General features: G+C 44.0%; 1 protein-coding gene across 15 annotated transcripts in view; it reads right to left on the reverse strand.

Annotated features, from left to right (window-relative positions):
- LRMDA (leucine rich melanocyte differentiation associated) overlaps nt 1-24,089 on the reverse strand; it is a 1,313,836-nt gene that overhangs the window by 579,153 nt on the left and 710,594 nt on the right. For all 15 annotated transcript variants that reach the window (XM_049855455.1, XM_049855444.1, XM_049855443.1 and 12 more), the window contains one exon: nt 8,998-9,126. In XM_049855455.1, the coding sequence (XP_049711412.1) occupies nt 8,998-9,126 (129 nt within the window). The remainder of the gene's footprint in view (nt 1-8,997; nt 9,127-24,089) is intronic.

Raw genomic sequence — 24,089 nt, forward strand, 5'->3', positions numbered from 1 at the left:
TCACTCCCTCTGGCTAAGAAAGTGTTTCTTTGGTGGGATCACACAGAGTGTCATTTTTGTTGTTAGGTGCTATTGAGTCAGTTCCGACTCATAGCGATCTTATATACAACAGAACCAAACACTGCCTAGTCTTGCACCATCCTCACAATCGTTGTTATGCTTAAGTGCATTGTTGCAGCCACTGTGTCAATCCATCTCGTTGAGGGTCTTGCTCTTTTTCACTGACCCTCTACTTTATTAAACATGATATCCTTCTTCAAGGACTGATTCCTTCTGATAACACGTCCAAAGTATGTGAGACATAGTTTCGCCATCCTTGCTTCTAAGGAGAATCCTGGCTGTACTTCCTCCAAGACAGATTTGCTCATTCTTTTGGCAGTCCATGCTATATTCAAAATTCTTTGCCAACACCACAACTCAAAGGCAACAATCTTTCTTTGGTCCTCCTTACTCACTGTCCAGCTCTCGCATGCATATGAGGCAACTGAAAACACCATGGCTTGGGTCAGGCACACCTTAGTCTTCAGGGTGACATCTTTGCTTTTCAATACTTTAAAGGGGTCCCTTGCAGCAGATTTGCCCAATGCAATGCATCTTTTGATTCCTTGACTGCTGCTTCCATGGGTGTCCAAAATTGTGTGGATGTGCTAATTTGGGGTGATTGAAATTATTCATATAGACAAGGGCCCCAGATGCCCTGGGGGAAGTTGTGCTCTCTACTTTGGATGAAAACGTTTGCTTGGCCCAACTTATTATCTCTTAGGAAAAAACTCCTTCAACCTGGGTATTTTTCATCAAGGAGTCCCCGCATGGCGGTACAAAGGGTTAAGCACTTGGCTGCTAACCAAAAGAATGGAGGTTTGAGACCACCCAGACGCACTTTGGAAGAAAAGTCTGAGAATCGACTTCTAAAAAATCAGTGACTGAAAACCCCACAGTGCACAGTTCTACTGTGACATACACAGAGTCACAATAAGTCAGGAACTGATACTTGTATTTTTCATCTACTGTATGAAGGTGGAAACATGACAGAATGGAACTCAAAACTGGTGAGACATTTAAGTTGAGGAAACACTGGGCAACTGAATTGGGCTGAAATCCCAGTGATTTCCCAACATTAAATGATCAGTGATGGGAAGCCTACCATACCACCATCTGGGGAAGTAGGCTCAGTTTAGTGTTAGTAAATCTTCATATTTCTTCTTAAACCTCTCGCTCTACTAGGAGCAGATGTAGATTTATCATGGAGCTAGTAAGGCTTGTTTGAGGGTTCCTCACTTGCACAGGTGCCTTCTAAGGCCCTGAGAAAGGCCCTAGCAATATAGTCGCATGGTCATGTATTTTTGTAAACATTTTTAGATTATTTAAATCACAGTTGATTAAGATCACTGTCTCCCTCTATTCTGCTTTCTCCTCTTACACTTCCCTTGAGTTGGCTGACATTGGAATGGCTATGGGAATTCCAGGACCTGGCTGAGAGAAAACTGTATGGAGTGACATTTAATTAGGATTCAGTAGGGGTATATTTGTGTGGTTTACAGTCACGTCTGTGCCTGCCTAAGTTATTACAATATCAGTAGAAATAGTTTCTAGTAATATCCCTATCACTGACACAAACATCAAGAACCAACATAAAAACTGATGAAAAAATGGTTAATGCATTCAAGTCAAAGAACATTTACGATGTAGTCACTGCACGTGCAAATAAACACAAATAACTCGAGATGTACTGATACCTTATAGCTTATCTATGAAAGCAAGACATTAAGAGTTTTTCCAAAATTTAACAATCCTAAAATTCTAAACACGTGATTGATAATGAGTGGTGAAATGAAGACACTCTTCTAAACTATTAAATATAAAAAGCAAGTTTCAATCAACCATGCTTACAGATTGAATTATCTTTCTATTCTCTCTATAGAAGAATACAAAATTTCATCATATGAAAAGTTATGAGGACTTTACGGAAAAAAAAAAAAAAAAGGTAGTTAAAAAGTTTTTATATGGGCATGCCCAGCATGAGAAGAACATGTTACTTTTCTAAACATTTTGCTATTTGTCAAATTTTTGAATTTGCCTTGATATATTTTTATTCCAAATAGACAATCATTTTTATACCCAATTTGGCATTCATAATTATACAGTCTTTGTCGTTAAGAGGGTCCCCTAAAATTTCATAAGGTGTGGACCCCATAAAATCTGAATCTGCCTCTGAACAGGAGGCTGTGGAGAGGTGGACTTGTCCAAATGTCTTGGTCATGGGAATTACCTGGGCAAAGAGTTTGCAGGCTTCAAGAAGCTTCAGCTATCCTGTGCCTGTGAACCCAACAAATTTCCTGGAGCCTGCCTCATTTAGTATATTTTGTGTGGTAGAAGCTACTCCATCTTCCTAAGCCTTTCAAGTATTACCAGATGATAAATCGGACTGGGTCAGGTAGCCTCCCCTAAATCCAAACCAGAAAGCAATGGCTCCCACTCTCTGAAAGCTCTCTATCGGATCTCATCTTCATGTTGATGCCACCACCACTGGATGTGTTGAGGTGAAACACAAGAAGGAATTCTAATTGGTTTTTTCATCTCTGGGGTCAGCAAGGACAAACACAGACCTGTCTTGCCTGACTGCAAGCTCTCAGACAGAACTTGTCACATTCCTTTTCATCAAGTCGTGTAAATAACTAACCAGAGGCAACTGAGGGAGGGAACTTGGTGTCCTAGTTAACCAACACCACTGCAATGGAGACAGTTTCAGGGGCTCTCCTAAGGGTACCTTTCTCTCTCTCGCCCTTTTTTTTTTTAACTTTTGAAGCTACCTGGCACAGTATCAACTCTCTCCAGCTGGGTTCTCGGCATATACCTGGTTTCCTTCATCAAGTCTTCTCCGGAGTACTTGGCGTTTAAATTTTTTTCAGTGTTGTCTACAGAAAGTTGCTGTCATGACGCCCAGCTGTCACAGCTAGGCTTGCCAAGGGAGATTTTCTGCAAAGGGCCCAAGATCAAAGCAACATCTTGCCTTGAAAGTTCAGAGCATGAGGGAGGAGGGGAGCGTCCTGGTATCTGAGTTCAGTTGCACAGGTCCGAGGCTGCCTCCCAAGCGGGAATGGGCACTCACCCTCCCTCTGTGCTCAGCTCCAGGTCCAAGGGTAGCCTTTATAACTTCAGGGAGGATTTTAGCCAGAGATTATCCTAATAATGGGATTTCTGAATGCTAAATATACAGTGTACATGACATATTATTTCATTTTGATTCACACACGCAAAAAGCAATATTGGGGCTATTATCACATCTAAATAGCAGTAAAGAAAACTGGGGCTTAACGACATGCTCAAGATCACACAGCCAGTAAATGGCAGAGTCTAGATTCAAACGTAAATCCTAAAGAAATGTGATTTCTGGGGGATAAGTGACTATAAATCCGTAACATGAAAGAAGAATTTAAAGCACTGAAAAATGATGAGTCTTAGGTGCTTTTGTGGGCAACAAAAAGGTGCTATCATGTGAGCTGTGCTCTGTCCTTCATCTAGTTCCAATTCTGGCTTTATTCTTTTACAGTACTAAGGCTTTGGCTAACAATAAAATATACCCAAAATCTGTAAGGTCTTTGGCTGTTCACCAAATGACTTCCCATATATATTATACTATTTAAATCTCTCAACAACTGTCTGAAGTGTATACTATTTTACCCATTTCACAGATGGACAAACTGAGGCCCCTGACAAAGTACAGAAACTTCCCCAAGATGACACAGTAAATTGCTGATGGAACTCTAGCCCAGCCTTTTGACAACCCAGTGGTCTCCTTACCACAGCCCAGCTGTGTAACATAACAAGATACTTTTTGTTCTTGATGGCACTATTTATCAAGCTCATTATTTCTTCAGTACATGTGCTGAGGGAAACAGGGAGACAGAAAACTAAATGTGATTGCAAGTGAATCCGTTTGCTATTCTCCCAAAGGAAGAGTGGGAGGATTGTTAGATTGTGCAAATGTTAAATATCTACATTTTCCTGAACTCTCAGTTGGTCCCTTACTTGGGGTTGACTATTTAGACATGATATGGCTGAGACCATTACCAAATATCCCATCCCTACTGGGGAAGAGCCAGGGATAGTGTGTGCATGCTCACGGATGAGTGAGTGACAGAGAAAGAATGAGTGTTTGGGTAGGGGGTCAAGTCCGTGACCAGTGACTACCTACCCAGTGCCGTTGAGTCGATTCCAACTCATAGCAACCCTATAGGACAGAGTAGAACTGTCCCGTAGAGTTTCCAAGGAGCACCTGGCAGATTTGAACTGCCGACCCTTGGGTTAGGAGCTATAGCACTTAACAACTACGCCACCAGGGTTTCCAGTGACTACCTAACCAGTCTAAATGAGCCAAAGGAAGAAGAGTGAGTAAGCTATGAGCTGGGAGATGAGCAGGTAACCTGAGACCAGCCTTTCAGAAACACCTGGATGGAAGGGACACTAAAGTGGAGGGGTGAATGAACAGAAGTGGAACAAAGCGCTGGTAGAACAAAGGTGGGAGGTTAAGAAGAAGGTATGCAGATGGGAAGCCGGGGATGGGTGAATTCAGAAGAAATTTGCCAGATGCTGGGTTTTGGCTCTGGAATCCCTTTCAGGAGCAGACTCCCTGCAGCCCATGCTGGGAGCAGGATACTGTGGGGGCAAAGAGGGGGACAGGAACAGGTAGCATTTTAGTCCCTCTTCTTATAGAGTAATTATTCTGTTCTTGGGTTTCAGAGACTAGGGCGGGCTGGGAATCAGCAACCCTGGGTTCTAGACTGAACCCCACCACTGCAATCTATGTGACTTCAAAAAGTTCATATTCTCCCAGTTTTTTCATGAAAAATAAAATAAAATAAAAATCTACCAGTGGTACCCAACTCACAAGATATTAGGGTAATGCTGAATTTTAAAAGTCAAAGAAAACCAAAAAAAAAAAAAAAATTTCAGACCCATTGCTGCTGAGTTGATTCCGACTCACAGGGACCCTATAGGACACAGTAGAACTGCACCATGAGGTTTCCAAGGAGCAGCTAGTGGATTCAAACTGCCTTTCGGTTAGCAACTGAGCTCTTAACCACGTGCCAGCAGGGCTCCGAAGTCAAAGAAACACTCTAAATCTTGCTATACTTTGGCCTTGGTTATAATGTGGCTCAAATCAGGTGAGCCAAGTTCACATAATTCTCAAGATAATAATAATTAATAATAGCAATATTAACCATTACATAGCACATACTGTGTTACTAGAGCTTAATATTTGTGAGATATTTAGAATAATCCTGACAACAACCTATGAAATGAGTACTATTATTATCCCCATATTGCAGAGAAAATCAAAGCATCCATATGCTAAGTAACTTACCCAAGGTCATACAGTAAGTAGCAGTCTAACAATGCAAGCCCAGGAAGTCTGGCTTCAGAGTCTGTGTTCTTAACCACTATGTAACAGTGCCTCTTGCTAAAGGATAAAAATAACCAATAACCCAAATCTCACCCCTGGCCTCAGGGCCTAGCAACATACAACCAAAAACATCAAACCCACTGCCATCTAGTCGATTCCAACTCATAGCAACCCTACAGGACACAGTAGAACTGCCCCATAGAGTTTCCAAGGAGCACCTGGCGGATCTGAATTGCCAACCTCGTGGTTAGCAGCCATAGCACTTAGCCACTACGCCACCAGGGTTTCCCAAGAGCACTGTTACAACCATATTTATCTGAGATCAAAACAAAAGTGGAAAAATCCAGATCTATAAAGCTGGTAAATTAAGAGAGGAATAATCATTCTATACATGCCAAAAAAAAAACACAAAAACTTCAGAAAAGAATCTAAGACAGAACCCCATTTGATAATAAGCTCTCTAATATGTTTAAAATAAGACTGAATTAATAAAAAAGAGTCAATACTTTTTAGGAGGTTAACAGTTGCTTTATTGTAGGTTTCTCTTTATTACAAATATGAAGTAATATTCTTGACAGGTTGTCAAGGTCTGAGTCATAGGTTGTTACAGAAATGGCCCCTGATGGGTCATGCATCTTTGTATCTAAACCTTGTATAGTGCCCTCCCGCATTTATTCTACGTTTGGCAATGTGATTTGCTTTGGCCATGGGACATCAACACACATGACACAAGCAGGGCTCGAAAAGTAGTTGTATATTGGGGCTCATGCTCTTGGAACACTCTTGTCATGAAAACAGGCCTATGCTAACCTTCTGGAGACATGCAGCTCACCCAACAACCTGCACCATTCTCAAAAATATGAGTGAGGCCATCTTAGACCATCAAGTCCCAGTCAAGCCTCCAGATAACTGCAGCTACATGAGTGACACCAGACAAGACCAGAAGAACCGCTCAGCTGAGCCCTGTCAAATCGCTAACATACAAAATTGTAAACAAATATTTGTTTTAGCCACTAAGTTTTAGGGTGGTTTACTATGCAGCAAAAGCTAACTAATAGAGTCCAAGTCTAAGGTATTTCATAGGGTAGCAATAGCAATATGCAACCTAGTAATTGTTGACGAGCCTGGTACATTTTCACAAGTAGGTAGGAGAGTCAGTTGGCTGAGAAAGTGGAGTCAGAAGTATTGGGTTGAAAGGATGACTTGTGGTGCCATTGCTTGTTTTTACCTGCCTTTCATTCTGTGACCTCTGGACCAAGTGGTTGGGAAACACTAAGCCAATCTTCATGATCATACAAGCAGACCAGAAGTAGAAGAAAAGAGGTCATGCTATATCTTGAGAAAGCCAACTATTGGCTTTTGTATCTACTGACAGTGTAACTGGCCAGCTTCACAGCTATACAATTTCCTCTGCTTCAGTCCCTCCCAGAGCATTATCATTACTCCCTCAGCATTCCTGCTACAGATTGGGGGAGTTGAGGCACAGAGCAAGAAAAAGCTGTAACCAAAGACAAAGAAAATTTCTCAGCTTTTAAAAGAATAAAATCATCACCCAATTTAACTTATTCCTTTAAAAATGAGAAACAGAGGCTCACAAAGGGTGATCTGTCCAAAGCCACATAAGCTAGATTCGGTTAAGCTGACCCAGGAACTCGGGTGCTTGGACTTTAATATCTACAGTGACTTGGTATTGGGACATGAGCACTGGGGTGCAAGGGAAGAACCATACTATACAAACTCTAGTCTAATAATCCTTTTGCGTTTGGTTTGAGAACATTGTCCAACTGACCACCTAAGCCAACCAAGGAATCCATAAGACACATCGATTACAATAATTTTTCAGATAGTGACTAGGAAACTTGGGAGACCAAAGGATATGAGGAGAAAAAAAGCCACTAAAATTTCATGATGGTAAAGATGGCAATATTTACTTATAGGCCTTTCCTTTCTACTTCAACTAAAATGTCAATTAATCATGGCCATAGTAGCATATTTCACAGAATAAATAAATAAATTATTAAATTTATGGCTTGAAGTACAGTGGCTGATAAATGATTTTGCAAACCATTCCTAAATCCTGACATATGCATATATGTTATACCGACATGTATATCTGATTTCATTTTACAGGAGGGAGAAAAGCCCTGGTCCCTCTTCTGTTTCTCACTTACTATGTAAACCTGAGCAAGTGACTGAGCTACTCCAGGTCTCAGATGTTTCATCAATAAAACAAAGGGACTGAACTTGAGTCTGAAAACACACAGTAGCATGGAAAGAACTTTGAATGCAACCACAGTTGAGACTGAATCCAGGACTAGCATCTTGTTAACTGTCTGGCTGTGGGCCTATACCTCTCCTCTTTCCTCATCTAGGTAAATGGAGAAACCACACCCGTCTTACAGGTTTGGTAAGCATAAGAAATAATATGTTTAAAGTGTCCAATAACTGGCCCACTGGACTGCTCAATAAAGAAAATTATAATGATTCATTCATTCCACAAGTATTTTTTGAACCTCAGCTATGTGCCAGGCAGGCTATTCTAGGTACTAAGAATAATGCATTTAACAAAACAGACAAAAATCCCTGCCTCGTCTAGCTTGACATTCTAGTGCATGGTGATCCATAATTCTGACCTTCAAGGAGCTATCTGCCTTATGCTACAGGAAAGTCTCTGAATCCACCCTTCCCTTCACTATAGAATCCAGAGCAATATGCCTCTGTAGGTCTCATCCTAGGCCGGGTAGGTTCTTATCTGCTTAAGGGGAGGCCACAGCTTCTCACTCAGATTGGCTCTCCTCGGCTTCTCTCAGATTCCCTGGGTGGTGCAAAACTAACATCCTGGGCTGCTAACAGAAAGGTTGACAGTTCAAGTCCCTCCAGAGGCACCTCAGAAGAAAGGCCTGGGGATGTGCTTCCAAAAAATAGCCATTTTTTTTTCTAAAGGCCTATGGAGCACAAGCACAGGGTTGCCTTAAGTCAGACTCGACTTGATGGCAGCTGGTTAGGCCTCTCTTAGCCACCAGCCCAGAATGGTATCCACTAGGGAAGCGCAGAAACAAGCCTGGGCTTCACGCCTCTCTTCCACCTTAGTCCGTTCCCCCATCTCCCAAGCCAGAGCTGTCCCCCAAGCCTGCACCAGGGCCTTCAGGACCCTCTATGAAGGCCAAGTTTGCCTAGCGGCATTACGCCCTGCAGCCCACCAGAGGTCGCCCTCCCACACAAGCCCAAGCAAACAGACCCATGCTTTGCCTCCTCCTTGGCAGCAGTGACATTATTTTCTTTCTCTATTTTTATCTATTAAAAAGATTTCTTCACAGCCATAACTTAGATCTCCACACTAAAATGGAGCAACAGGAAGATATAATGGTGCATTTCATTTATGAATGACCTATAATAAATTACTCTGAAGTGTCCCGAGTGCCAGAAGACAGAACGCTTTGTCTGCCCACGGACTGTATTTCACATACTTTAATTTAGCTGACACATAAAACTCATTTGACATTTTGCAGGTATTTGTGGAGGGGTAGGAGGGCTCGGGAGGGGATAGCTGTGGGGCTGGGCAGGGCGTGGGGGCCGCGGTCAGAGGGAAGGATATTTGGTTCTTGTTGAGGGTTAAGGTATGGAGCCTGGGTAACCCTGGCAACACCAGGTCGTCACCGAGCAGATTGTTGTCCAAGATGAGTTCCTCCAGGCTGTGGAACGAGCTCAGTCCTTCCAGCGACCTGCAATGACAAAGGCAACAGGAAAAATGATCCTGCAGTCAATCAAGGGTGGCCATTATGAGCCGAAATAAATATTTTAACCTTCCCTTTCAGAACTGGGAATAGTTTGGGCTTGGTGCCTGTCAGTAAAGTGCATGACAAGAATTAGTAGCGGGGAGCTGAGGGCTGGGGCAGCAGGGAAGAAGGGGCCGCTGGCACTCACCGCATCCTTCACGCATTGCCAACATGAAGGATGAGGGTCACTTAGTGAGTAGCCAGGATCCCAAACAAAGGGCTTCAGATACGGCCTGCAGGATAAATTTGTCAATGTCTTGTGCCTTGAGACACCCAGCCTCGGCTGACCCTAACCTCCCTTCCCAAGATAAATAACTCTGTCACAGTTCACCTTCATTCCCTGGACACAAATTTAAGTTGTCATCCATCATTCCTGCCCAAAAATATCATACCCCTCTTACAATAATAAATATAACTTCAAGTATCATTTCTTAGCGGTTCTCCTCTGTACAGTGCTAGGCAACAGAAGGGAAGGCTCCCTTTCTCTTCGTTCACTGCCTCTGACTTTTTCTCTCTGCTTTTTACTAATCACTTCATTTGCTTCCGCCCAGCGTCTCTATGGTGGCTCAGCATGCGAGGCGTCTGCAGAATTGCATAACCGCTCCAGTCTGAGCCAGCCTTTTGCTTTTTCTTTCATTCTTTTTATTCACTTATTTTTTTGTTGGTTGTTTGGAGGTGAAGGGTGCGGTGGGAAAGTTCTCCCTCAAAGTACCTGGCTTGAAGTTCCTGTTTTAATTTATGGAAAGTGGATTTCTGACTTTAGCTTTGAAAGAAGCACAGAGAGCAGTCATGTGGCTGTTGAGGCAGTAAATAAACAGGCCTCTGAAAGAATTAAGTACCCAGCTCAGGGAAAAATACATATATATTATCAGAAAGGGAAGAATAGCCTTGCTTATGCACTTAGCTGAAAGTTAACTCTCAATTTCACAGGCTTTCATGAGTGCTGGGTGTTGAGGACAGGAGGGCAGTCGTGTGCACACGTGCTTGCCCGGGCACATGCAGACATTAATTAAAGCAAGCCGCTGGCCGGCTGAGGGACCTACAGGGAGACACACACCTCCAGCTCCTTTCACCTGCTCGACCCAAGCGATGTGCTGAGCTTGCACAGGCTGACAGCTGAGCTACAGCGTGGACCAGAGGGAGGGCCCACAAGGGATCACCTGGCTATTTTATAAAATGTGAAGGCTCGGGGGATGTAATGCACACTATTTATTCATTTACTGATAACGCTTGCATTAAGGACCTGCGTGCTTGCATGTGCAATGTCCGCACATCTGGTGTGAGTGTGAACTTTGGCACCAGGGCTTTCCCAAGGCCTTAATATCTCCTTTGTGGGACCTCTGCCAAGAGGACTCCAAAATAGGGAGTCGATCCTTGAGAGGTGTAGAACGCATTGTGAATATGTAATTAAATCCCAGATTTCACTGGGCCCGCAGCCCTGCCTGCACGCCCCATTCATGCCAGTCCTCAGGGTGCCACCGAGTCCCCTAACACCCCAAAATGCCTGCTCCCACAGCCAAGGATATCTGTCTCACAGCAGGCACAATACTGCACACATTTTGGGTAAAGGGCCAAGGGGTTCTCTTGTTTTATTTCCTTCTCCTCCTTTCTGTTTTTGCTCAGGGCCCAAGGAGGCAAAATAAAACTTGCACATATCTAGGCAGGAAAGATGGGGTTTTCTCTCTCCTCCACCGTTTACTTGTCTTGTCAATGTGGGCATATCAATAACGGATCTAAGCTCCCTTGCTCTGCGCCCTCTCAGCTTAGAAAACTAGCAAGTTGCTAGCATCGTGTCTTACACACAACAGGATTTTAGTAAAATGCTGGTTTCTTTCTCTTCCTTCCCCCCTTCATTTGTTGGTTTTTCCAGAAGCTCTAGGGGGTATGCCCAGGAGTGGCAGATGAATAAATCTGCAGAGGTGTGCAGGACGTCTGCATTCTGCAGGGAACCGTCTGCCTTTTCTCAGTTCCTTCCTCCATCAGGGGTTAATTACTGATGATCCAAAAGCCCTTTTCAGGACCAGGCTCAGGTTTACCACAGGCCACCTCCCCTCAGGGAGTCTTCTGGGCGGCTAATATGTCCTTTGTGCTGAAACATTAGTTGGGCTCTGGTCAAAGACAGCATCCCAATACACATTGTTCCCAAGTTATGTTATGCAAATATAATACTCTTATCATGAGAATCAGCAAATGGTTGGCAACTGGCAAGCAGAAGAAAGCTCCCTTCCAAAAGTGCTCCAGGGGAGGCATAAAACAAAATGACAGGGCATGAAGAGGGACAAAGCCTGGGAACACTAGAGGGAGTGCCCACCAAGACAGCCTTTCTCTCCCGGCGGGCTCAACCCTGGAGTAAGACTTCAGACAGGAGGCAAGAAGATCAGGATCAAACCCCATCGTCTGTCTGGTTTGGACTTTTTTTTTTTGGGGGGGGGGCATGGAATATTATTAGCTGCTCAGTTAAAAGGGACCTATGTTACATGGGCGGGTGGCTAATGAATCAATTCCTGTTTTCACGTCATCAGTGTGATACGCACTTGATAATTTAATCAGCTAAATTCAGAGCTGAGGGATTGGGGCAGGAGGCAAAGAGCAGAGAGAAGAAGACTGAGGAGAGGACAGGATTGCTGGGGCTTGGCTGGCAACTGACTGCCATCACACATCAACCCAGACGATTTTTTTTTTTTTTTTTTAATTTTTACTGTTGTTGCTGTTTTCCAGAAAAGAGCAGAGGAAAGATACTACCTGTGTCAAATCTTTGAATTCACACCCCTGTATACAAGATGCCTGCAAATAGATATGTGCTATTAAATACAATGACGAGGCAAAAAAAAAAAAAAACGGCTTCAGGATCCACACAGATACATGCCGTTTAATGGGGACAGCTCCAGCAGAGGGAGAAGATGTCGCAACTGAAATTTCTCTGCTATAACCTTTGTGTGTGGATGACAAATACCTCCCGGACCCGAGAGTCCTAGTAGGGCTGGCTGCTGGTCTTCCAGGGTCACTCGCCTGCTTCCTTGGCAGTGGTTGCCAACATCTGAGGTGTGGGCTAGAAGGGCAAGGCGGGCATCTCTGCCACCCTACAATCTGGGGCTGGAAGGGGAGGGCAAGGCTCACTACCTCAGCACAGCCAGCTGGAAAGAGACCTTCCAGCTTGGTCAAGAAACGCCAAGGGCAGGCAGGGAGACAGGTCGTGTGGTCCAGCCACAGCAGGTGGTTTGCTCTGAAAACCTAATCAGCACCTCGGAAGCACACTGCTGGCTGCCTGCCTCTCGCTCCACAGGCAGGAAAGCTGCCCATTATCTCACCCACAGGTACCATCTCGGTTACCTCATGCACAGGCCTCCGGCTGGGCTTCCCCAGGAGCCACAGCGGCTGCCAGGAGAGTCCCAGTGCCATTTCCAAAGTCACATCAAAATGACAAAACATCACAACGCATTCGGCTCCCGCGGATTCAAACAGAGAGAACTTTTAAGTTTCCACTGTAATTAACCCTATCCTCGTTAAGATAATTATGATCAAGCTTCCTGTCACAGTTAATATCCCAGCATCATTGCCTGTGGCTCACACTCTGCCCTCATTAGTTTGTAAAAACAGCGGCACTAAACAGGCGGCTGCTGCCCTGCCCACGCGAGGCCGGTGGCTGGGAGCCCTGATGGAGGACCTCAGGTAGGGCAGGGGTCCCACAAAAGGGGCCATCCCTTGAGCCCCAATCCATTCTTCTCCTGGGTGGGTGCACACTCAGCCGCCTTCACCCCTTCTCCTAAAACTTAGCCTCTCCTCAGCAAGGGAAGGAGAAGGGCCAGGACAAGGTACAGCTGGTAGGCTTGGGGGCAGAGGAGCTGCCAATCCACAGCTACCCCTCCCTGCTCCTCACCCAGCGAAAAAACGGCCGGAACATTTGGCCAGAAAAATTACCAAAGAATACCTTCAAAACCCCTGCTTCAAGAACTGTCATTCCTGTCTGCTGGATATTGGCTGTGGTAAGAATTAGACCCTTCCCTCAGCTCCCAGCCAACACCAGGAGTGACACTTTTGTCTCCCATAAGCTGGGTAGGGAGGGAGCAGTAACCCAGAGACCAGAGGATAGAAGCATGCTTCTCTTTGGAGCCATATAAACCCAGGAACAAAGGTAGGGATGTCCTCGAACCAGTCAAGAAAGCGAGATCTCCACTAAATGTTTACCTACTTCCCCGACTCCCTCTACCTGAACATACATACACGTAGTTTCAGCTGAGAAAAATGGGGAGGCCATGGAAATTCTAGCAACCTGCCCCACACATCTGACGTCGGCTACATCAGCTAACCCTGCTGCCTGCTCTGTAATGGTCTCTCTGGAGGACTTCTGGCCCCCAGGCTCCAACAGGAAGGGACCTCACTGTGTCGTCTTCAGCCTCCATAACCGCTGGGAAGCTGTCCGATGCACAGTGAGAGCTCAATACCTCCTTGCCAACTGACTACTGCTCTGCCATAAGCCTGAGGGAAAAGCTGCCAATAGAATCCCAAAGGCAGGGCAGAGAGCTGGGCTGGGGATGGCTGGCCAGTGTCTAGGTAGGGCAGTCCCTAAATCTGCGTTCTTTCAGAGGCCAGATTGCCTCCCTGGCTTTCCCCTGGGGCTGTCTGAGAATAGGTAGGAGTGGTACTAACGGGTCTACACCGGTACTAGTTAAGATACACCCTTCTTGTTGTTAACTGACATCACCTAGGCCCCTGACTCATGATCCCATACACAACGGAATGAAATTCTGCCTGGTCTTGCCTCATCCCTGTGATCGATTACAGATTGGATTATTGTGATCCACAGGGTTTTCATTGGCTGATTTTTGGAAGTAGGTCACCAGGCCTTTCTTCCTAGTCTGTCTTAGTCTAAAGCATCTCTGAAACCTGTTCGACATCACAGCAACATGCAAGCCTCTTCTGACAGACGGGTGGTGGCTGTGCTGAGATGCACTGGCTGGAAATTGAAGCCAGGTCTCCAGCATGGAAAGAGAATATTCTACCACTGAACGGCCACTGCCTCAGATAAGCCCTTAAAAAAAACCAGTCGGTAAATAACTGCAGCTCTGAGTGCCCTGAGTGCCCCATCCCCGTTACCCTGGCCTCTCCGTGAACTCCCCCAGACCTCTCTAGAATCCAACAACTAAATGGTCAAGGCCTAATACAGCACAGGGCCTCCAAGGACGCTGCTCTAGCGACTGTCCATTCTGATTGGTCAGTGTAGTTGTGAAATAATTTAAACATCATCCTTGAGAGCAGGAACAGTAACTTGGACCTCTCTTCATCCCCCCACCATGCCAAGGGCAGCACCTGCCCTTAAGAAATGTCTGCAAGTTAACTTCTCGCAGAGGCCATGACCAATGCTACAGGACAGGAAGGGCAACACAAAACCATCTGGTCGGGAATGAAGGGAGAAAGAAGAGAACTGGAAGGTTGTGGTGTGTCTGCTCATGTCACATCAAATGGCCCAGCGGCAGCACCGACATTTTTTATACTGACTGTTCATCTAGCCCCATGAGAGGTTTTCTTTCTTTCTGCCATAAAACTCTCTTTATTCTAGTTTGTATCTTACTTAAGTGGCTAAATATATGGTTAGACTAGCTCTATATATTTTTCTGTCAATCACCTCTCATAGCCATCAGTATTTATGAGGACATTGCAAACAACCTAAATGACCACTGATAGAGGAATAATTAAATAAAGCTTGATATATGTATAATGAATTACCATACAACAACTAAAAATGATACTGTAGACTGGTAGCTAATGATACAGAAAAATATATATTGAAGTACCTAAAATGAAGTTACAGTACAGTATGGTGCACACACAAGATCTCATGCATGGGAATTAAAAGTCATCCACGTACTCCCCCTCCATTCTCCACACAGATTTTAATTTCTGCCTTGTTTTTCTGGACATTTTCTTCCATTTCCATGGTTGAGTCTCTGTTAGTTTTTTTTCTAGTTTGTAAACTGTGTACACAGTCTTGTACACAGAGATTTTATGACAATTCTGTACACAAACACATACATATATACATACACATATATCCCAGATATAGCCTATTAACCACTGGGTAATGAGTTTATGGGTATTTTTTTTTTTTACAGTATTCATTCCATCATGAATAAACATTCATTTGATAATCCGAGAAAACTCCAATAAATATAAAATAAAACAAGACAACTTCCCATGCGCAAGATGGAGGAACCTTGGATAAAGAGCAGTGTGTGTGAAGAAGGCTTTGTGTAAATTGCCAGAGTGGGGCTACCGCCACAAGAGCTAATCTGTGATCTAGTCCACTCTACTGGCCCCCATCCACGCCTGGGGCTTTACTTCGATTCTGGAATTCTGGGTGCCAAACTTGGAGGGAATATGAACATGCAGGAGCTCTGCCAAAGGAGAACAATCAGGGTAAACGAAACAGTGATTAAGATGGTCAAGGTTGTTTAACCAGGAGCAAAGAAGGCTTAGTTGTCTCAAAGTACAAAGTCTACGGGGTCCCAGGAACCGGTATCAACAAATAATAGGAGAAAATTATGTAAGTTGGAGGGAGAGGACTTGAATCAGTTTTTTTATGTTATAAAAATAGAGGAGCCATTCATCAAAGGATTGAGCTGCTTTGTGATTCACTGTATATATTTGATCAGAAACTAGAGTCATGGAGAACATTTTGAGGAACTTCTGCATAAAGTATAAGATTAGATTCAGTGCCCTCAAATAGCCTTCCAGTTCCACCTGTTGACGATGCCGTAGCTAATCTGACTGTATCTCCTTCCTCTATAACCACAAGGGCTGCCAGAGCCGCTTCAGTCCTACCAAAGGGTTCCCTATCTTTCAGCCTAGTGGAAAGAGAGAGGCAAAGGGCTCAAGCTCCGCCCCCACACAAACTCTGTCTTATTCTTGGCTTCTTGCTGGGACTCTGCAAGGTATCTTTAATGCTTTAGACTTCCAACCCTCGCTGTGGGGACATCTCCATAATAAAAGAAGCACATCTCAACATGCTGGCCTCTTCCAGTCTGTAAACTATATATCAGAGACACAGCTCTACTTTTGTGAGATGTACCCTATCATGGTCATCTTCATAAACTTACAGACTTGAGTTCCAGAAGGAATTTTACAGTGTTTCATCTCCCCACTTCACAGAAGATGACTAATGCCAGAGAGTGGCATTAGTGCCTTACCTGAAACCATACATAATGATCAAGCCAAGTTTAGAACCTTTGGACGAAGAGCACAGTGCTACTTCAACTATGCTAAACTACCTCTACATAATTTCTAGTTACGGTTCAGGAATGGAAACCCATCATTGCCACATCCTGTATCCAAACAATAGGTGTAGTTTGTAACACATTCATTGAATATTCTTGTGTCTTAGTTATCTACTGCTGCTATAACAGAAACACCATAAGTTGGTGGCTTTAACAAACAGAAACTTATTTTTTCACAGGTAAGGAGGCTAGAAATCCAAATTCAGGGTGCCAGCTCTAGAGAAAGGCTTTCTCTTTCTGTTGACTCAGGAGGAAGGTCCTTGGGGTTCTGTTTCTGGGTGATCTTCATGTGGCTTGGCATCTCTCTTCCCCCATTTCTGTCTCTCGCATGCTTGTTTAATCTCTTTCAAATCTCAAAAGAGGTTGACTCAAGATACACCTAACACTAATCCTGCCTCATTAACATACAAAGACAACACATTCCCAAATGGGATTATAACCACAGGAATAGAAGTTCAGATTCACAACACATGTTTTGTGGGGTCACAATTCAATCCATAAAATTCTACTCTTTGGCTCCCCCAAATTTATGTCCTTACCACATGCAAAACACATTCACCCCATCACATCATCCCAAAATTCTTAAATCAATATCAAGTCTAAAATCTCACCTTCTGAATCATCTAAATGAGCTATGGGTGAGATTTTAGGTATATTCCTTCCTGAGACAAAATTCCTCTTCTTCTGTGAACATGTGAAATCCAGACTATGAGTTATCTGTTTCCAAAGTACAATGGTGAAACAGGCACAAGGTAGACATTTTCATTACAAACAGGAGAAGTTGGAAGGAAAGAAGGGATACCAGGCACCCAGCAAGTCCATAATGCAGCGGAACAATTACAGTAGCTCTTAAGGCTTGAAAATAATCCTGTGCTCTTTGGGATCATCTAGGTCCTGCCCTCCAGACCCTGGGCGCTAGCCATGCCCTCTGGATTCTGGGTGCAGGCTCCTCGATCCTGGGCTTTGGCTTCACCTTCCAAGGCCACTGGGATGGCAACTCTGTTTCTCAGCTTTGGGAGGCTCTGTTCTACTAGTCCATCTGAGTGGTGACCCCACCCCCTTGGCCCTGAAAGCCTTCTTTTTCTGCCCCTTGGTAATGGTCCTGCCCCCTCAGCTTTGGGCAGCAACCCCATCCCCCTGGCACACCTTAATGGGAATCCCACACTCTGGAACCAAGTTGGCCAAGATTCGACTCTTTGATACCTAGGAGGCTGTAGTCCCACCCTTTGAGGTCCAGGAGATCATTGCCCCACCCTTTGAAACCAAGGCCTTGCTTTCCATGCTCCTTCACAACAGTCCTGCCGACCTCTGAGATGCTCCAGGGATGGTCCTTTTCTTTTCTTGGAGGACAAAAGATGTAGTTCTTTTGGCCTATTTTCTGCCTGTAGAATCCCAAGAGGCAGACAGTGTTCTTTCCTTTTGTTCTTTCTCTGTCCTCTTCAGTCTAAGCTGATGGATTTTCTGCTGTGGTAGTTGGTTAGATCCATCAGTCACAGGCTTAATCTCTTTCACAAAGATTGTGTAGCCACGTCCTTGGTGAACATTCTAGGACATGTGTCCTTAGTTTGTATAGCAGAATTTTCCAAATCTCTTTTTTTTTATTGTGCTTTAAGTGAAGAGTTTACAAGCCAAGTCAGTCTCTTGTACAAAAACTTATATACACCTTGCTATATATTCTTTTTTTTTATATATTCTTAGTTGCTCTCCCTCTAATAACACAGCACACTTCTTCCCTCTACTCTCTGTTTTCATGTCCATTCAGCCAGCTTCTGACTCCCTCTGCCCTCCCATCTCCCCTCCAGACAGGAGCTGCCCACGTAGTCTCATGTGTCTACTTGATCCATAAAGCTCACTCTTCACCAGTATTATCTTCTGTCCCATGGTCCAGTCCAATCCCTATCTGAAGAGTTGGATTTGGGAATGGTTCCTGTCTTGGGCTAAGAGAAAGTCTGGGGACCTTGACCTCTGGGGTTGAATTTTCCAAATCTTTAAGTTTTGCTTTCATTGTGTACAGTTCATTTTTAAGTCCTTCTCTTTCCTCTCACATTTTACTACGGAGCAAGGAGAAACCACATGGCCCCTTTAAGATCTTGCTTAGAAATCATCTCAGCTAGATATCCAAGTGCACTACTTACAAGTTCTACCTTCCACCAAACATTTGAACATAATTCAGATAAGTTCTCTGTCACTGTAAAAAAAATAACTGTCCTTCCTCCATTGTCCAATCACAAGTTCATCGTTTTCTTTTAAAGTCCACCAGAAGCACGTTTAATGTCCACATTTCTAGCAACATTCTGTTACTTGTGCTACATATATTCTCTAAGATGATAGAGATTATTTCTATAGCTCTCATCACTTCATTCTGAGCATTCATCAGAATTGGCTTTGACATCCATAATTCTACCAACAGTCTTTTCAAGGCAATCTAGGCTTTTACTATTAGGCACCTTAAAACTCTTCCAGCCTCCACCCATTACCCAATTCCAAAACCACTTCCACATTGTAGGTATTTGTTAGAGCAGCATCCCCACTTCTCAGTACCAAATTCTGTCTAGTTATCTAGTGCTGCTATAAGAGAAATACTACAAGTGAATGGCTTTAACAACAACAACAAAAATTCAGGGCACCAGCTCCAGAGAAAGGTTTTTTCTCTCTGTCAGCTCTGGAGGAAGGTCCTTGTCTCTTCTGAACTTCTGCTCCTGGTGGTCTTCATGTGACTTGGCATCTCTCTTTCCACACCTCTGCTCTGCTCATTTGTTTAAATTTCTTTTGTATCCCAAAAGAGACTGACTCAAGATACACCCTACACTAATCCTGCCTCATTAACATAACAAAGACAACCCATTCTCAAACGGGATTATAGCCTCAGGCATACAGGTTAGGATTTACAACATATATTTTGGGGGCACATAATTCAATCCATAGCAGTCCTCAACTATAATGATAACCCTAACTGTGTGTTCTAACTCTTCTGCCTTTCCATCTATACTCCCCGTGCTGGTCCTCCTAGAACAATGCCCTGAAGAACTAGCTCTTCTTACAGTTTTTGCGTGTGGCTCACATGAGATTAAGCAAGCATTAGGTAGAGCTGGATTGGAATTTACCACTTAGAGTTGGTCCACTTGGCTACCTCTGAAACATATTCATTTATTCACTACCAAACATTCATTGAGCACCAACTGTGTGCCTGGTACTCTGCTAGTCTCTGGGGCTACAAAGATTACTAGGCATGGTTCCCTACTGTTAAGTAGTCAATATAGACAGGAAAGTGGTCACCAGACAATGTAGGGTAACAAGTAAAATTGGAATAATAAAACTACTTTGAGGGATAGGTAAGGTTTAAAAGAGGAGATGGGCTTGAGCTAAATCTCAATTTAATTGAATTTTATTCTTTGGGGCACCTACTCACACTTTATAGAACATTTTGTAGTGAGGGCAGTACCTGTGTGATACAGTTAATGTGCTTAGCTGCTAACCAAAAGTTTTGAGGTACAAATCCACCCAGATGTACCTCGGTAGAAAAGGCTGGTGATACACTGAAATATCAGCCATTGAACACGCACGGAGCACACGTCTACTCTGACACATACATGGTGGCCATGAGTCAGAATCGACTTGAAGGCAGATGGTTTACTGATGGTAGTGGGAACGTAAAAAAAAACAGATAACTTGATTCTTGCACTCAAGTAATTTACATTCCAAAAAAAGCTTATTAAGCACCAAAAATCATGCATTTGGCACCCCCTCCAGCATATTGGGTTCTCAGTGAACACCTACATCTGAAAGACAAAAGATGCACAAGTCATGGGATCTGCTCACAGTAAGTCTATAATCTACGGGAAGAGAGGGCAAAGTTAGACTTGAAATGAGAAGCAGCCATACAGGACAGCATATGATTCAGCTGTGTGAGCAAGATGGCCTCTAGAAGTCGAGAGGGAAGAAATAAGGGCCTCAGCGGCCGTCTTCTTAGGCCCACCCTCCAGTGTTTGTCCTGATGCTCCTACAGCAAGTAAGTCCCTAATAACAGAGATAAGGATCCAGGAACCTTCCAGTGAAGGTGCCTGACAAATTACAGCCTCCATGTCTGGTTCCCACCATCCTCCTCAGCTGGACTGTCCTCCTCTCCTCTCAGCCAATCTTTCCTGCATTTCTCCACCTTGGTGACAGGGTTTGGGCCTGGGCCTTGACTGTGTCTCTAAAATTGTTTTGATTCACGGCTTGAGATTTTACAAAACCACACATGTACGTACGGAGCCTGTGGTCTCAGGATCTTGTTTGTTTTTTAAGAGTCTAAAGAGTGAGTTTGTTTGGCGGGTGCTATAAATGGAGGTTTTCTTTGCTAGGGAGATGTAAGGGAGCAGACACGGTGTGCGGCAGCTGCGGTATGCGTACGCGTCGCCATGGGGCGGAATTCAGGGCCTGGTGGGGGAGGCTCCCACAGTCATTGGGCAAACATATGTTAGGCCAAGAACACTGCTCTTCAGCCTCATGAACTGTTTGCTTGAAAGATAACAGTGTCTCTTCCACACGAGCCTTTCACCACTATCCATAAAAGGAATTTTCAGTCCAACAGATGGTGTCTACTCATTGCAAACCAACCAGAAAAGGAGACATTTACATGGCTGGGCCTCAAGACCCTGGGGACCCAGAGGGGCCCTAATCAAATACTTGTCCAAAGACCAGCTCCTCATGGGCAGGACCTCCTAGAATGGAATGAGTCCAGGAACGCCAGCAAAAATGTGCGAACCGCTGATTCTATGAGGTTCCAGTTAGCTGAAAAAGGTGAAAACATGTTTTCTGTCCCAGACTACAAGATAGCTTTATATCTCCCACAGGAAAGAAGGCCCTGGGAGATATGGTGACCTCCAAAAGAAGCTTGCTATAGGAGCCACGTTCTTTCTTCCAAAACAGCTCTACCTCTATGCTTTGCAAAACCTTTCAAAGAACAACTTTGTCAGGTTTGCTCTCCATTTCATACAATGGCACATTCTGGGCCTGAGTCCCAACACTTCACAGAAGTAACAATGCTGGGAACAAAGTACAAAGAGCAAATGTTTGCAGATAGTCAGTGTGATGAATGCGTTAAGGCCACTAAATTTGGGGACCTGAGCTCTGTTTTCAAGTTGTAGATGTGTTACAAGACCTTGGAAAAATAGCATCTCTCAGGTTTAATTTCCTAATTTATTGCAGTGGCAGAAAAGCCCCTGACCCATATTGGTGTGGGGATCACATGAAAACAAGCCTAGATAGATACGGGATTTTTTTTTTGATGTTTGAAAGATTATTTTTGAAAAAAATAAAAAGATGGACATTTTCTTTTCAAAGAAGGAATTTAGTTACCTCAGAAAAGGCAGCAGGTACGTAAACCTCCCCAAGAGATACCAACATGTATTCAGAGTCACCTGACAACACAAAGAAATGGAGGCTTAGGAGAACCCATCTTAGAAACCTGGGACCTGATCCTCACCTGGCCTTGGTGGCCACCTTGCTGCTCTCCAAGCCTCGCTTTACTCCTTTGTGCATTGGGGGGGCTACACCGGATTACTGGAGGTCCCTTTTTCCTCTAGCACTCTATGCTGTAGGTAGGTTACTCTACGCTGTAAGGTAGTTTCAGGAGAAAAACTCCCAAACCAAAGCTTCATCATTGTCTTAATCATTCCACCATAAGGGCAGTGGAGGTACAGTGGAAGAATTCTCGCCTTCCATGCAGAAGAGCCTGGTTTGATTTCTGGCCAAAGCACCTCACGTGCAGCCAACACTTGTCTGTCGGTGGAGACTTGCATGTTGCTATGATGCTGAACAGGTTTCAGCAGAGCTTCCAGACTAAGGGAGATTAGGGAAAAAGGCCTGGCGATCTACTTTCAAAAATCAGTCAATGGATCACAATAGTCCAATCAGAACTGGTCATGAACGTGGTACAGGACCAGGCAGTGTTTCTTCAGTTGTGCACAGGGTGGCCATGAATCAGGGATTGACTTGATGCCGGTTAACAACCACAATCCTTCCACCGCTCAGTAAAAAACTTCAACAGGAGTGTGGCAGGCCATCCCCAACCTTCATATGGCCAAAAAGGTAGGGAGGGAGGGGAAGACACAAGTTGTTTCCGGTCAAGGATGAAATCTGATTAATAAAAAAGATCTTTGGGGAAGGAAAAAAGTTCTACCCCTACCTTTTTTTTTTTTTCCCTCGTCTTTCATAGCAACCAAAGTAGGGAGTGACAAACAAAGTGACACATTGCACAGAGGGCAAAAGATAAATGTTTGATGAATTGGCCATTGGTAGAAAAGCGATGGGCTTTGTATGTGCATAATGGCCGAGCTGCCTTTCCATGCTGACCGCCTGCCAAGATAAGAGCCATAATGAATGGACCTTGAGATGTCCTGGACAGGACAGCTTTAATTTGACTGGTTTTAATAAACTTGATTAAAAAAAAAAAAAGATGGCAGAAGGAAGAGGACTGTAATTTGGAGAGACCAGAGTGGCTGAGAATTATATATACCCAGAGTGGATGCTAACCATTGGCCTTTCCATTCACTGTGCTAGTGAAGTAAGCAGAAAAAGGCAGTTTAACTTCATTACAGCTAGATATTATCAGCAGTCTCTGGGGTGCAAAAGGTAACATGCTCAGCTGCTAACCAAAAGGTTAGCAGCTTGAGTCCACCCTCTTCTGAGGTGTCTCCAAAGAAAGGGCCCCATGATCTACTTCCAAAAAATAAACCATTGAAAACCCTATGGAGCCCAGTTCTACTCTGACATATATGTTGCCATGTAATCAACTCAATGGCAACTGGTTCTTTCTCAAGTTATCAAAAAGCTAAGCACTGTGCTAAGATGCTGGAAATACAGTTTAAATGGCCGCGGTAAACTGAAAGGCATCGTAAGAATCAAAGATCAGATCACTCCTTCATTTACTCATTCCTCCTTCTGCAAATATTTACTGCGCATTCATTTCCCTGGCCTCAGGCAAATGATCCACGTTGGCTCCCAGCCCCATGGAGCCTGTGGAGCAGTGAGACCAGAGGGGCTAGGCTTTTCGAGCACAGTAAGGAATACACTCCTGGTCCAAGGACTCCCATATACCCTGTACACACATCCTTACACACTGTCCCCCACAGCTAATTTACCACATCCGTATTTATTCCCCAAGTTTTGTCCTCTGCTCCTATGTTTGTGTCTTGCTTCATTGAGCTGACAAGATATTCTTCATCACAACAACAAATTCCTTGTGAAAACATCACAATGGTGTTCTATTGCCAAGAGCAGCAATCATAAAGCCAGAGAAGCAGACAATGAGGAAAGAGCCTTAGCTTGGCCCTGGGAAAAACTCTAGCTGTGCCCATAAGTAAAGTACTTTGTGGACTTTCGTTTTTTCCTATGCAAAACTAGGGACTTGAGTAGACGGTTTGCTTTATCATTTGACTAACTTTTATTGGAAGTCTTCTATGGATCAGGCTTCCTGGTAGGGCACAGGGAGTACAAAGATGGTTAAGACACCATCCTACCCTCAATGGGCTGAAGGTTCATGAAACAGGGACATAAACATACAACCATCAAAATTCAATGACATTTAAGTGCTTTTTCTGCCTCAAAAAAAAAAAAAATTTTTTTTTTTTTCTTAAGCAACCTTAAAAGGTTTCT

Source organism: Elephas maximus, chromosome 16 (assembly GCF_024166365.1).
Source record: "Elephas maximus indicus isolate mEleMax1 chromosome 16, mEleMax1 primary haplotype, whole genome shotgun sequence".
Taxonomy (NCBI): domain Eukaryota; kingdom Metazoa; phylum Chordata; class Mammalia; order Proboscidea; family Elephantidae; genus Elephas; species Elephas maximus.